We start from the raw sequence: 15253 nt of genomic DNA, 5'->3' as shown, positions 1-15253 counted from the left end.
AGGGCAATTTTTTGGTTTATAATGTACCAATAAAAATAACGTACATAGACTAAAACAAAAATTTTTGTTTAAAATGACAAAAATGTAAATTTTGGTGATTTGGCGGCGGGTGAAAAGGATCAAGATCTGAGTGAAAAAATAAAAACAGAACATAGGTACAATGTTCTTCTCTACACTAGCAGCGAATTATATTTCGATGACCATAACCGTCTTCGTTTGAGCCAAAATATGACAAATTGAAACTTAGTAGTACTTGCTCACTTTAAAGATGCTCCAGGCGGTGTTTTGCACTGATAATCAGTGATACAATGTGATTAAATATCGATACTCGAAGCGAGCTGTTCGAAAGACATTTGGACATTTTTTTTAAATAATTTAACACTCTTTCAGTGTAAAAATTGTCAAATTAGAATAAAAAATTAAATTAGGTCGCATAATTCACTTCATAATCGTGCCATATGAAGCAATTATCCGGATTAAAAAAGAACATATAACGTTATGCAAACTTAACTTAGGAAAAAATTTACATTCTACGTAATTTGGAACGTTTCGATCATTGCAATGTGTTAATCAGTTACGTAAAGGACGTTCCAAAGAACAGATAGATATTTTGATAGAAAAACACTTTCCATCAAAATGATGAAAAAGCAACCGCAGTATACTGTTGAGAGCATAGCACGAAGAAGATAGATTTTCAGATAAATAGAGACAATTTCACAATTATATCAACTTGCTAGCAAAGAGGTTGAAGCTTCAGATGTATCATGCATAAAATTTGAAAATGACTATGTGGAAATTGTTGGTAGATGCTTTTAGTTCTGAAATATAAAACATTTTACCAAAAGCGCTTGATAACATTGGTTGGAATTAAACTACATAACATTTAGTGATTGATGAAATGCTTTATTTCTTTCATCACATGCAATCACTTCAATGTATTACTTCGATTCTTTTTGCTTCATTATTTTTAAATAAGATGTATATTTCGTTACTTTCTACCTCCAGTCCTGCAAACATTCGTCTCTCAATTTTTTTTCTTATATGAGATTTTGGGGGTTTCTTTTTGTAGTAATAACAAGCTAACTGCCAACAACTCTTTAACTCTTAACTTTACTACTAAATTTGATTGCTCTATTTTTATTTCACTGATTCTGATTTCAGGGTATATTGTGTATATTATTGCTCCATTAAGTGCTAATTCAATCTTATCGCACTTAAGTTCAATTAAAAAAGATTGAAATGGCAAATGACAGCAACTTTAGTGAATTCGATCAATTTAACGTAACACAAATTGACCAAAATTTTGGCAACGATGGAAATAATGTTACATCTTCGCCGACTGGTCCACTTCCCCAGTAAGTATTTATGTTTAAATTGATTTGCATCGAACAATACTAAAATAGGATAGTTTGAGTTTTTATCGGTGTCTTGTCCGGTTACCAGCCCATGTCTGGTATGGGAATAATTAACTATATATTTTATGCCAACGCATTGACTTGACGGTGTAGGAAGCCGTAACCGATTGGCGGTTATGTGATCCATCCTATGCCGGCGCAGAGTCCATCAATTCTCTCCCCCAATATTCCACCAACGAGATTCGAAATTGCGAACCATTGGGATAAATTTCACGTTTTTATCGCGGAGTTTTGAATAGCGCTATAAAAAGAACATGAACGCCAAAATTATATCCACATGTATGTTCTTCTTAGTTTAAATACTAATAAATACAAATTGACTGATTAATAGAATAATACCAAACCGTGACGTTCATTTTAAAATTATAATCGGATCCAGCAGAATAAACTAAATGAAATATTTTGTGAAAATTAATGTGTTTGTTCAATCAATCAGGTAGGATAGAATTTAGGATGTGTTTTCCAGATTCATGTCATAACTGTAAATGGTGGAATAGAATTATTTCATTTGATCAAATATCAGAAATTGGCTCAGTATATACATTACATCTTGTCCATTTATATACAACTTTGCTAGGTATGGTAAGAATATCATTTCAAAACGCTTATTGCATAACCAAAAGTAAAATACCTATAACAAGTTTTTGAAATCTTCACAAAATACACTATTGTAATAAAATTAATTTAATTTTGACATAAATCCTAAAATATTTGTTACATTTTTAGGGAGCCGTTTTTTACCCAACTAGAAGTTGCTGGTTTGGGAAGCATCATTTGTCTAATGTCAATCATTGGAATAATATTGAACAGCATCACGTTCTTTGCAATCTTATTGGATACAAAACTGAAAAAGTGAGTGGGGAAAATTAATTTCTATTTTTTTTCTTTGCATTTTTTGCCTTAATTCTTCCATTCCCTCTCTCTCTCTTTTCCTTATATCTTTCTATGATATTCATTAACTGTTTTTCATTATAATCTTTCTCATTGCGTATTCTCAATAATATTTTACAGTTCAGTTTTCAACGTTTTTATATCGAGTTTGTGCGTTTCTGACTTTTTTTCATCAATCAGCAATCCGTTGACATTTTTGGCATTGATGGGAACTCATAAAGATTATTTATTTCCAGACATTGTGTGTAAGGTGAATCTCATTTACTTTGTTATATACATTTCAGTGAAAACGCTAAATTGAAGTTAAGTGTATTCAAAAAACCTTGCTCGCTAGAGGTCTGCATTGTTGAAATTTCAACAAAGAATAAAAAATGGAAAATTTATCATATGGAAAAAATACCGAACTTTACCATACCAGAGTTACTAGATTTTGTCCCAGCAATATTTAGTTCATTACAAATAACAGGTTTTTTATTTACCGGGTTAATAAAAAAATTAAATAATATTTCACAGTTGCATACCGCTGTTGATATATGGACAACAATTTGTACTATTCAGCATATTCTTGTATTTTCACTCCTTCGTCTTATTGCCGTTTCGTATCCTCATCATATTAAACGTATTAGTGTTTTGATGGCCAAAGTAAGTTAATTAATTCTAATGTTACTCGCTAGAGTTTAGTGTTTTTGTATACATTTTAATATATTACTGATACATTTACAGTTTGATGATGGTTTGAATCGACCTATATCAAACATTAATTTCTCCAGTGTAAATTTATTAGATGCTTGAAATGTATGATTAATCATGAAATTAATTAATTCTAAATTAATACGTGATGATAACCTATTACATATGTTATGGCACAATACTAACATGTTACATAGTACGTATATGGAAAGATAATGCTCTTTTAGAACAGCGATCGGCAACCTGCGGCTCCTGAGCCGCATTGAGCTCTCGTTTCTTGGAGCTCTTTCTCCCGTGAATCAAAGTGGCTACAGAAGTTTTTGTTAGAAACAGTGGAGATTCAATAAAAGCCGGGAGCATAAACTCGATTACCTCTAACTAATTACACATGATGACTGGTATAAGTCGAGAGTGATAAAAATAGGCCGCATTTTGGTGATTCAAATCTGTCAAAACAAACTTTTACTTTTCATTATCCAAGTTATTTTCATTTCGTCGTAAACTGAATTATTAATTTATTTAGCTTCTTCTTAAGAAATAGAGTATTGCATCATAAGTGGTTTTCCGAGAGTTTTAACAGCCGCTGATATTAGAGTAGATGTTGCGGCTCCGAGTAGGTTTGAGTTTGGCGGAAAGGATGCCAATGGCTCTTTCAAGGCTAAAGGTTGCCGACCCGTGTGTTTGAAGAACAAGTATTTATGATATTAATTAGCTTTTGTAGACGATAATCAACACGTCGCACGTCTTTTATCGAAATGTATATTTTTGCAGATCGGAGTTGCTTTCATATGGTTGGAAACTTTTGGAGTGTCTTTTGTACCTTACTTTTACTTTATGGGGGTATTCAAAGGTTCTCACCTGGATCCTAACGTTATGTTGTGCAGGGGTGGCGGACAGACGTGAGTGTTGCACATCCAATCCATTTTTCGAATTTTCATCTGTTACAAGATTCAATTTAAAAGTTGAAAACTTATATGTTCACTAACTCTTTTGATATGCTCACTTAGATCTGATAGATTTTTCAAATTCTGAATCAATTTTGGTATTAGTTCATTCAGTTACTATGTCCATTGTTGGCATTTATCTTTGTCAAGATAATTCAATTTAATTGAATTCTATGTAATTCTGACTGAATTCTATGTAATCTAGTCACAACTCGTCAAATTATAACAGACATCTAATTAATTTATACTTTTAATTTCAGAATAATAGCCTTCTCACAATACGTAAAATATTCATATCCAATCATATTTTATGCACCTATGATGTTGGTGGTTATATGCTCCATTGCTTTAATATATCTCATGATACGAAGGAAATTATCCAAAGAAGCATTGGGTAAGGATTAGATATAACGTCAATTGTTTCTTTATTAATAGTCAGTTTTTGGGGAGGATTTTTGATTTGTATATTTTGTAATATTAGTTATGTTCTTTATTATTACCATTATAATACTTATTTATGCACACATTATAACCTACCTGAAACCGTGAAAAAGAATGTGAATTTCACACGCTAAGGATCCACTGCAGCTTGAACAAATGGAGTAGTTTTAATGCATAGTAGGGAAGGAATGAAAAGTTTCGAAATGAGCGAAGGGAAAATTTAACGAAAAAGTCTGGGAACCACTAGTTGATGATATTTTTTATGTATTTGAACTTTTTAAAAATACTTGAACTAGTTTGTGAAACCACTGACAAAACAACAACAACTCTGAATGCTCGGTTATGCTGTTGTAGACATATAATTGTTAATACGTATTGAGTTTGGTTGGGTTGTTGTTCAGGGCATTCTAAACATGCATTACTCAAAAAATTTTGAGAAGGGGCCTCGGAAAATATGAGTAAAAAAGAATGTTTTTCATAGAATGCTGTCACTCAAGTAAAAAAAAGCGGGAAGGTTGACACTTGATTTCCTCCTAGCTAAAATAACTTTCCAATTCACATCATGATAATTGATTCTTGAAATTAATTTGACGTTTCGCTCGAGCTCTTGTAAAATTACTTTAAATATAGCCATGTTTAGAATAGTGCTAAATGCTTTTGAGGTCAATGGTTATAACGGGTGTTCAATGGTTGTCGCGTCAGTACTGAGAGACGATAGTCTGAAATGCTAGTGTTGAATATGTTCGGTGCATGAGCAAAACGAATAAAGCAGCTAATATCTATCCAAATTGAAATAATTTTAAACAAAAACTTCAAAATAATTTAATAAAATCGATTTATTAACTAAATGCTGTAATTAATATTTTTATTTTAAGGGAATGGCAGGGAGACAAAAGATGAAAATTTTGCCATCCTCCAGCTTTCTTTGATTTTGCTTTCTTTTCTGATTGGATATATTCCGGATGTTGGTGAGTTTTTGTGTGACCTTTTTAATAGGTCATTCAGTTGTCTTTTTTGACTATATTATATTTTGTCTTCATTAACCTGCATTTGATTCTTCTCTGTAACATATTCTCATCTTACTTTCCTTTTGACTTTATTGTTTTTTGTTTCAATATCTAGCTCGTCGACTATTCAACACGAATAACTCACTAAGAACCAAGTCAGATTTGTTGATTTATATTATACCGATATTCATTTTGCGATTTTCGGAATGTCTGAACCCAGTGTTCTACAATATATCTTCGAGGCAAGTTTTATTTTATTTCAATTTCAAAAACTTTTTAATTCTATTGCCTTTCTACATAAATGATCAGGTTTAATTATAATTTAACTACCATCTCAAAAAAGCATAATTTTTATGTTATTTATAAGCCAAACTAATGCGGTAACATCAGACTGCCTTATTTATATTACATTTGCATGTTGAAAAATCGGTACTCCTGTAGTATGTGTATCAGGTTAGGATTAGCCCATAATTTTATTTCGATTTCTCTTATTTCAGTTCTATTACAAGTGTATGGTCTGTCTGTGCTAGCTATGAGAATATACCATCTGTCTTCTAGTAATCAGTCGCTTTAAACAACTTGAGGTAAAGTCAGCGAACAAAATTAGTTACCTCCATATTAATACTTCTGGGGCGACGATTAATCAAGTAATAATAAAATTTATGTTTCATTTTTTTCATACTTTTTGCAGCTCAATTAGAAATGCATCTGTAGACTTACTCAAAAAATTGTTTTGTTGCTGGAAACGAGATTCAAGACCTTTGCAGGAATCAGAACGAGATCGAAGAAGGTTGCCTGGTAGTCAAGAAACGAAATTTAGTGAGCAGAACACAAGAAAAACCAATGCATAACATTTGTTATACAATATGATTAATATTGAAACAAACACCAAGAAACACATGAATAACATTGGCTCTGATAAAATATTTGAAATTACATTCTGTAAAATATTTGTTATAATTGTTTATTATGACAATTTTTTTTTACAAATTTTTTACTATTTTCGATGGCATAATTTAACTTGAACCTGGTTCAATGCATATAAAGATGAAGTCAATTCATTCTACGTGAATTACCATTTATATGCATTTTATTTTCTCCAACTTTCTTCAACAGAAAACATTATTGTTTTCTAGTTTACGCTGTTTCTTCATGCAATTTGATTGCGAATCATGTTTTGCTGTAAATATTGTGTCTGTATAGCAATGTGCTTGTTTAATGTTATAAATATTTATATTCATAGTGAAAAAAGATTTGCTTCATCGGTCGCTATATAAAGTTTTTGTGGTTTAATGAAAATTTTAGTTTTGTTTCGTGCACTGGGAATGCACTGTTACTCATGTAAAAGCTTTATAAGGTTTTATAAAGTGTATTCCTTTTCAATTTAAAATTCTGTTCTTCAAGTTTTGTGAAAGTTTGCCGTTCAGATGTTATTTTAATTGGATTTAGTTTTACTGAAATGAGAAATATAGTCACTGTATTACATCTACCCAGACTAACACTATACCTTTAATGCTTCAGAATGGTAGCAAATCAAATGAATTTGAAGACAAAACGTTATTTTTGGGGGGTAAAAGATACATGAAATAAATTGAACTATTGTTTATTATACTATTCAGTGTGATTGCCTATAATTTAAAAAAAATTTGACGCGTCGAAGAAAAATTCTGTTGTGTAAAAATGGTTTGAGATTAGGGGAGATAAAAGCAAGGTTGCATCAAAAACGTGGTCGGTCAAATCAAATTAAAATGGATCCATAGTTCTCAAGTCGAGTAAACTGTATAAGCGCTTTTAACATGGACGCAGCCATTACGGATCACCTTGAAGCATCATATCCTTGTTTGGTTACTGCAGAAAAGTTTGCAGTCAGGTTGAATTTCTCGAAAGCACTGAAAAAGCTGCCATCATGAAATTTTGCATAATATACATCGTTCCTTCTACTTAACCAAGTTTTCTGTTCAATCGCTAAATCGATGACGTCCTTAGCGACCAATGCTGTAAATATATTATATATATTTACTGAAATACTCAAGTATTAAGAATAGTACAGAAACGTACCAACATCGTATACTTTTCAGTATCCAAGTTTCAGATAACCTCATTAGCACTTCCGACCAGCCGTTCTATAGCTATGTAACTTTGTATTCATCGTCGCAGTAAACTCGGATAAATTGAAACGTTTGGATATTGAAAACAAATTTATATACACTTGAGATACACGTGATTCTTGTGCTATATTTGCCAAGTATTTCTGGCGTAGCACGTAAAATTGTTATTGCTTGAAAGGTTTTTATTCAATTTGCAAGAGTCAATTATTTGAAAATGATTCGATTACTCATACACACGTTTGCTTCAACATCCTTCTCAACATTACCTGGTTGTTTCTTTTAAATATTTACTTTAATGCATTTGCAGTTGCACATGCAAATACTGAGAAGAATGTGGGCGTTCATACGCACATGTAATAGAACTATATGTCGTGCACAGATAAATACAGAAAGATTACACATGTCCACCAACAATTTTTGTTTCGCCCACGCGGTCTATAGGAACCAGTACGGTAGACACTATACGAGCCTTTACTGAAATATCAAGCAGTCAATAAACACATTTGATCGTTCCGAGTCACTTCTCAACTACACAAATTAATGAACAGTATCGTGGTGGTGCTATGGCAAAGTTTCCTACAATAGGAGTAAAAATTACCGAACATTTCATAGTACATTTCGCATGTTTACATTTCACAGAATTAGATTTTATAGAAGTATTTGCACACAACTCCAATTTTCCATGCATTCCCTTACACCATCTTCTTTACCAGATTCTTTATATCAAATACTAAAATATTTGATTGTTTGCACATGTTTTCACCTAACTGTTCAAAGTGTACGACTTAAAGATGCTGTTAAATTGACCCACTCGTTTGCTATGAAACAAGTAACTAGTTCTGGTAAAGATCTTAGTTTGGGAAGTATATGTGTAGAAACATATAGGTCATTCGTAACATTTGCTTGTACACATCGTATGTTATTTTCACAATGACAATGGTGTTCGTTTACACATCAACTTTAAACTAAGTTTCATACAAGCAACTACATTATCGGAGAATTTTGGTAACGTAATCACGATAACGACTAATACGGTTGAAATGAAAAAAGCTTTGATGAAGGCAATCATTTATAGTGAATAGTTAACCGGTTAGTAGTTCATAATGATGGAACTTGGAATCAATTCAATATGGTAGTGAAATAGATTATCAATTTGGTGTTCCTGATACATGGTTTGGGGGAAATAGTTTATTAGTCACTGAACCGTTAGCATGCTCTGATTTGAAACATGAAAACGTAAAAAATTCAATGTAATTATATCTTCTAGTCGCAACGTTTCATCAGATTTCACGATACAAACTATACATGCGTTATAATGATTAAGAATTTTAAACAAATATATACATTAATATATAATGTCTAACTTACAGGACACAAGACCACCTATTCTCAAGTAGTTCCATAGTGACGTCATTAACAGAAACCCCAAATTTACCCCAATTCGAGTTAAAATCATGAAAAACAAAATCAAATCAATTTATTCAATTAGAAATACCTACGGTCCATGCTGTGCGACTCATTTTTATACTTCAAAATTACAACATTGTTGATGACATGAGCCAAGACGTCACGTTTATTTTTTATATTCATGAGAATTGCGAAAATGTATATATTGATCAATATTTTTAAGGTTAGTTAGAATCGTATATATATATATATATTGTTTTAACCCCTATTCATTAACGTTTGGGGTAACCCACTGTTAGTGGTCGTCGGGGCAGATTCGGTTCACAAGCTCAGGACAAAACCCTTGTCAGTTAATTCTATCACTGGACTTCCAGTTCGTAAATCTTGCGTCCCTTCCGTGAATATACCTAGCTACATGGCGACATTGGCAAATATTTATCAAAAGTCAGATGGACCATATGGTGTAAATTGTGATCTTAGGGTTTAGTTGTAACATTATTTACATTATCATACGTTCCGTTCTCGTCTTGGTCAAACAACGGGGCCGGTATCTATAGTATACCGTGTTAAATGTTGATATTAAAACAGTACTAATAACACGAACATATTATAGGTCTGTTAGCAAAGCGACAGACATTATTCTATCAAATCGGCTCTTGGGATAGGTTTATCAAACGACCTTGAAATGCAAAGAAACCAACGGACTACAAAAGGTAACTGAGCTTCTCTTAAGCTTGAGAGACACTGGGAATATACTTATACATCCAACGGAGACATTCAGAAGTTACCTATACAGTCAACGTATTATCGTTAACACAGTGCATGATACCATCGAGCAGAACTCACAGCTATAACCACGAGTCGACTGGACGAGAATTCAATAATATTAGCAATGGCTGGGAAGAACCAATGGACTATTCTACAAATCTTTCAAATGCAACTACAACAGAGAAATCTATTGAAATGAAATGATTATTGACTCTCATAGAATATTTGTGCAGTGGGTCGCCTGTGAAACTATGTCGATACTATTTCTATTGATAACTGTTTATGTTAGCATAGCGTTGTCCGTTTACTATATTAAAAAGAGCAAAGTCGTCTATAGGAGAAGAAATAATATTCGACTCGGAATAAAATGGAGAGTAGTAGCAATGAACACATTCTGCATGACTGCAGTATTTTCTATTTGTTTACGTTCTTTTTTCCAAGTTGATGCGATTTGGGGAAGGTATAGCTATCTAAGTTGCACGGTTTTGAAAAAGACTAAGATTATATTAGGGTTATTAGGAGCGATATCAATATGCTTGACATTTTGGTTCCGACAAAGAATATTTTACAAAAGCCCAAATTTAGTGCATTTAACCAACAAATTTACACGATTAACTAGCACCGCGATTTTGCCTATTTTAGTGTGGGTATATTTTTCCGTCATTTTATACTACATATCAAAGGATTTAAAATACAGACACCTACCACCTTATGGCTGTTCAACGTCACACAATATGTTGCCGTTGACTATAATAGCATGTACGACATTTATTATGCAAATTGTACTATTATTTTTATTTGTTTTCCCACTTTTAAAGCACAGAACTCTTTCAAGAAATATCATTGACCACTCTATGAATGACAACACAATATCATTGATTCTGAGAGCTGCCGCGTCAACTTTTGCTACAATAATTTTTGATGTAGTAGGAATTATAATAACATACATAATGAATGATTATGTTGATGATTTGGGATTTTTAATAACTGATATAAATCTAGTTTTACTTGTGTTTTGCATTATAATTTCTTTTGTTGATTGGAAAGTCAGATTGTTTCCATTCCGAACTATGTAACTCACTGAAAAATATGAGTTTGCTTAAAATAATAACAAAATACTGCCAATAAAAGATTTATTTTATACATTTATTTTGTTATTTTTTGTTATTTTATAATTGAATTTTCGATGTGTTTTCTCAAGAAAAGGTTAAAACCCATAATTTCATTAAGTTAGTTTCGTCTACAAAAACAAGAGAGTAATGCTCAAATATATGGGCACGAAGGACTGAACGAAATATTTTATTCACAATTTACCAAAAAATCATATCCTGTTGAGCTGAATTGGATGTTCGCTTGACATTCGACGTTCTTACTTATTGCGACATTACATAGTCAACAGTGACGTAACAATTAAAAGTTAAGCTTCCCGTCAACGATGTGGGAGATATAATGATTGGAATGTCATTCCGCTGAAAAAGACCATGTGAAATGATTAGTTGCATGCATTACATTATTATATGTTCTTTTCAATTCTGTTGCATAAAATATGAATTTGCATGAATTATATATATATGATACAGCACTGTTTTTGAAAAAATACAGGGGCATTTAGTTGACGTCACCACGATGAATGCGGTTTCAAATATACACATGTATGTATGTATTACTGACTTAAATTATATATACATATATATATATTGATGTTTCTGAATGTATGGTCTTGATTTATTATTCGATAGATATTTCTAATATTTACAATACAAATATTATTATTGTTATTGAATCGATTTCCGCACGATAAATATTTTCAATGCCTATACCCAGTGTATATGACAACATGTAATTAAACCTTCAGTCATTTCGAGTCAACTCTATTCAGTTCGATAAATTAAAATAGAAAACATGCTCGATGAAATAAATAATAACATTACATAGAAAAATGGAATCCTCTAAAAACTGAGATGACCTTTCACACTTTTCCCTACCCATGACGTTCATGGGTATACGAATTGTACCTATGGATTGTTTCGTTTTTTTGTTCTCAATCGAGTCGTTGTTGTTGCTGCGATATTTTACCTAAAAGCAATTCTGTATTGCTATTTGTTTCTATGATGAATGAGAACATTTCTTTATTACTTTTCACCTTCGTTTCCATATGCCTGGGCATTGCTAAATTTTTTTTTTTAATTCAAGATCGATCGACATAAAAACCATATTTTTGAGTGTATGTCAAACATTACTGTATGGCTCAAACCAATTGTTAAAGTTACCAATCGTTTGTCAAATCTTGTGACATTGCAAAAAACATTTTTGACCTCTCATACGAATTAGATGCATATTAAGTTACTCATTTGAACAAGCAAAAACCAGCTTATACGCTCATTAATTTGCAAATGAAGGGATTTTCCACATGACAAATTATCAGTATTGGTATCTTATTTTACCAGGTACTGATAATAACCATGATTCATTAGGTCATAGACTCATAGGTTTTGAAATGTCCTGCGTGGGATGTTGTAAAAATATAAAATGTGCTAACGAACACAATGTGACGGGAATTTGTAACACTGATTCATATTGCGAAGGCTATACGCTCAAAACATGGCGAAGATTTTAGCACAGTTTTGTCAATTTTTTGCAATGTTGTGTGTGGAAGAAAACCATAATTAGAGTAAAAACAGATTTTGCAAATATATTTTGTGAATTCGTCTTTTATCGCGATAGTTTTGTATTCTATTTAACGTATTGATATCCAGACCAGATAGATTTTTGTAAATTACTTAACTATTAGGATGTTGTTGTGGCATATGTCGGTTTATCTGATAATTATATTTTGCAGTTTTAGCCAATCTTGCGCACTAAACTGGCATTCTGAACTGACTTTTAATTCGCATGTATTCTCATTATATTGCCTGAACCAGATATTTATAATTGTGTTTCAGCGAGAATTTAGAGTAGGACTTATCAATCATGGAATTAAGCAGAAACAACACAGAAGAAACCAATGCCAACAAATTTTCTGAGTGGATAACAAAGACAACGGAATATTCTAAAGATCTTCAAAGATCTACTGACCTGCTTAATTTGACAAATACAAACGGAGCGGAATATTCAACTCATATTACTGTTGATCCTAATGCCATATTTATCGAATGGGTTGCTTGTGAGATCATGTCGATTATACTTTTACTTGTAACTTTTTATACATGGATAGCGTTGTCCGTTTATTACACGAAGAAAAGCAAATGTCACCGAATGAAATTGAATGAAATCCGCCAGCAAGTAGATACCTCAGTTTTGACAATGAACACATTTTGTATGGCTACAGTATTTTTTACTTTTTTGCGTTGCTTTTTTCAAGTTGATTCGATATGGGGACGATACAGTTATTTAAGTTGCTCTACTTTGAAAAAACCAAAAATCATTGTCGCCTTAATGGCGGTTGTTTCTGTATGCTTTACACTTTGGTTTCGACAAAGAATATTTTACAAGAATCCAAATTTTCTTCATTTAACTAATAAAGCGACACGATTCGCAAGCACCGCCATTTTGCCTATTTTACTGGGGCTATATCTTTCTGTGACAGTATACTATATAACAAAAGATTTAAATTACAGACCATTACCACCGTATGGCTGTTCAACATCTTCGAATATGCTGCCTTTGACTATAATAGCATGCACAACTTTTGTTATGCAAGCCGTTCTGTTATTTTTATTTGTTTCCCCACTGTTAAAGCATAAAACACTTTTGAAGAATGTTTTAAACGTTTCTGTAGGTAATCATACAATACCATTAGTACGACGAGCGGCAGTTTCCACTCTTGTACAAATTCTATTTAATATTGTGGGTATTACAGTTACCTATTTGATGAATGAATATGTTGATGATTTGTCTATGTTTATCTCTGATATAAATCTAGTTTGCCTGATGCTCTGCGTTATAATATCTTTTGTTGACTGGCCAATTAGATTGTTTCCTTTTCGAAATAGAAATGCACCAAATCTCCAAATCATGTCATAAGATTTTTTTTTAATAAACAAAAAATTCCTTTTGAAGAGTAACAAAGAGTATATATATATAATGATATACTTTCGATTAAATCAAGAGACTGTTTTACAGAAATTGAAATTGCGGAACTTTGTTAAATGATTGATTCAAAAATTATATTTTTTATTATGGACAGATAGACTGTGGATCACAGATATTTATTCAATGTTTGTATCGATTAGAATCGTCGGTTGCATCTTTTTTGCCAGTCTCATAATCTTTGGAGATATTGTGTAGCTTTAAGCTTCACACATGAAGCACTTATATTATGACTGTAGCGATTTTGGTATTTGATTCCACGAAATTCATGTAATAAAACATGGTTTCGACTGCATATCAATGACCGAAAAACGTACAAAAAGACGATGTAAAGTTTTTCGGTAGAGTTTGAAAAAAAATTCACCTACGACAGAATCATATTTTTTGATCGGCATTCAACTGCATTGAAGTCACAACCACCCAGCTTCAATTTTATCTTCGATTTTTGTAGTCGTTAGTTTTGGTTTTTATTTGTTTTGCAAACGGCATTATATGCGGGGAAGGAATAAGATGAAAATGAGCATTTAGCTCTCGTATATACCCTCAAATATATTCTGCTGATCCTTCAATTCATGCACCTTCGAAAGGAGACTGCTGTAACACGACAAGGTGTAAACAATGAATAGATCAATTGTATTGATATCTCATAAAAGTCAAAACAGCAATGTCGCCAATAGCTACATACCGCTATACCTTGACTGCAATAATAGTTCACTTATTAATATATATGTTGAACTTATATTCTTGATGAATTCGTGACTTGTTGGGTCACCAAAAACAATGATGGGTCAGTTTGTGACAAGCGGGTCAGTTGCTCTCCATCCCTTATATCGTAGATATTTTTCCTGGCTATATTTGTATGAATATGTCGATGATCAAACACTCCTTATTTTGGTCAAATGTGCCCCAGTTTTAGTATGATGATAATTACAGCATTGAAATCAACGTAAAAAATGGCATATGGTAATTGATCTAGGCAGTAAGTGTCATGACAGTGAAAAACACGAAAAAAAAACTCCCCGTTAAATAATACTAGTGCTGTTGCTGTTGTCAACGTCATGTCTTTCATTCCACTGTATGGTTTTAATGATGTTACATTGATTTATTTTTAATTGATTGAGTAACATCTCAGTAAATATATCACATACAATTTTGTCAAATTTAGGTTAATATCATTTTCAATAAGTCGATTTTCGTCATAAAATAATATTCATATCTTTATTTCTTCTGTTATTTCTGATTCACGAGACCACTTTTGTTTTTAATACCTTTATTTGAGTGTTACGTTTGTCTTATATATATATATATATACTATAGTTTAAATATAAAGAAAACAAAACAAGATTTTAGACTCATATTTTGGCGACTGTCCTTTCTACCTTATTATAAAATCACTGAACTCATATGTATGAGTAAAAAAATATAATAACTCATTTTCATGTGAATGCGCACAGCATAATCTCGCGAGGCTCCACCTCAAAGAGAAGTGAGGT

At 32.1% G+C, this 15253-nt stretch overlaps 1 protein-coding gene across 1 annotated transcript; it reads left to right on the top strand.

The window, feature by feature from the left end:
* Positions 1–1162: 1162 nt before the first annotated feature.
* Positions 1163–7022, top strand: LOC120330432 (growth hormone secretagogue receptor type 1-like). The gene is made up of 9 exons (XM_078118735.1): positions 1163–1355; positions 2142–2267; positions 2427–2556; positions 2820–2948; positions 3768–3895; positions 4201–4334; positions 5257–5349; positions 5504–5630; positions 6080–7022. The coding sequence occupies exons 1-9, from the start codon at positions 1240–1242 to the stop codon at positions 6237–6239; spliced, it is 1143 nt and encodes a 380-aa protein (XP_077974861.1). The 5' UTR covers positions 1163–1239; the 3' UTR covers positions 6240–7022.
* Positions 7023–15253: the final 8231 nt, after the last annotated feature.

This window comes from Styela clava, chromosome 12, assembly GCF_964204865.1.
Source record: "Styela clava chromosome 12, kaStyClav1.hap1.2, whole genome shotgun sequence".
Taxonomy (NCBI): Eukaryota; Metazoa; Chordata; class Ascidiacea; order Stolidobranchia; family Styelidae; genus Styela; species Styela clava.
Note: the sequence above shows the minus strand (reverse complement) of the source record. Positions and strands in the feature narration are given on the sequence as shown.

What these genes read in the sequence shown, in the direction of transcription:
- LOC120330432 (XM_078118735.1), top strand. Translation starts at nt 1,240, where the DNA reads ATGGCAAATGACAGCAACTTTAGTGAATTCGATCAATTTAACGTAACA. An exon ending in CCGACTGGTCCACTTCCCCA is followed by an intron (nt 1,356 to 2,141) that starts GTAAGTATTTAT and finishes TTACATTTTTAG; the next exon opens with GGAGCCGTTTTTTACCCAAC. An exon ending in TGCAGGGGTGGCGGACAGAC is followed by an intron (nt 3,896 to 4,200) that starts GTGAGTGTTGCA and finishes TTTTAATTTCAG; the next exon opens with AATAATAGCCTTCTCACAAT.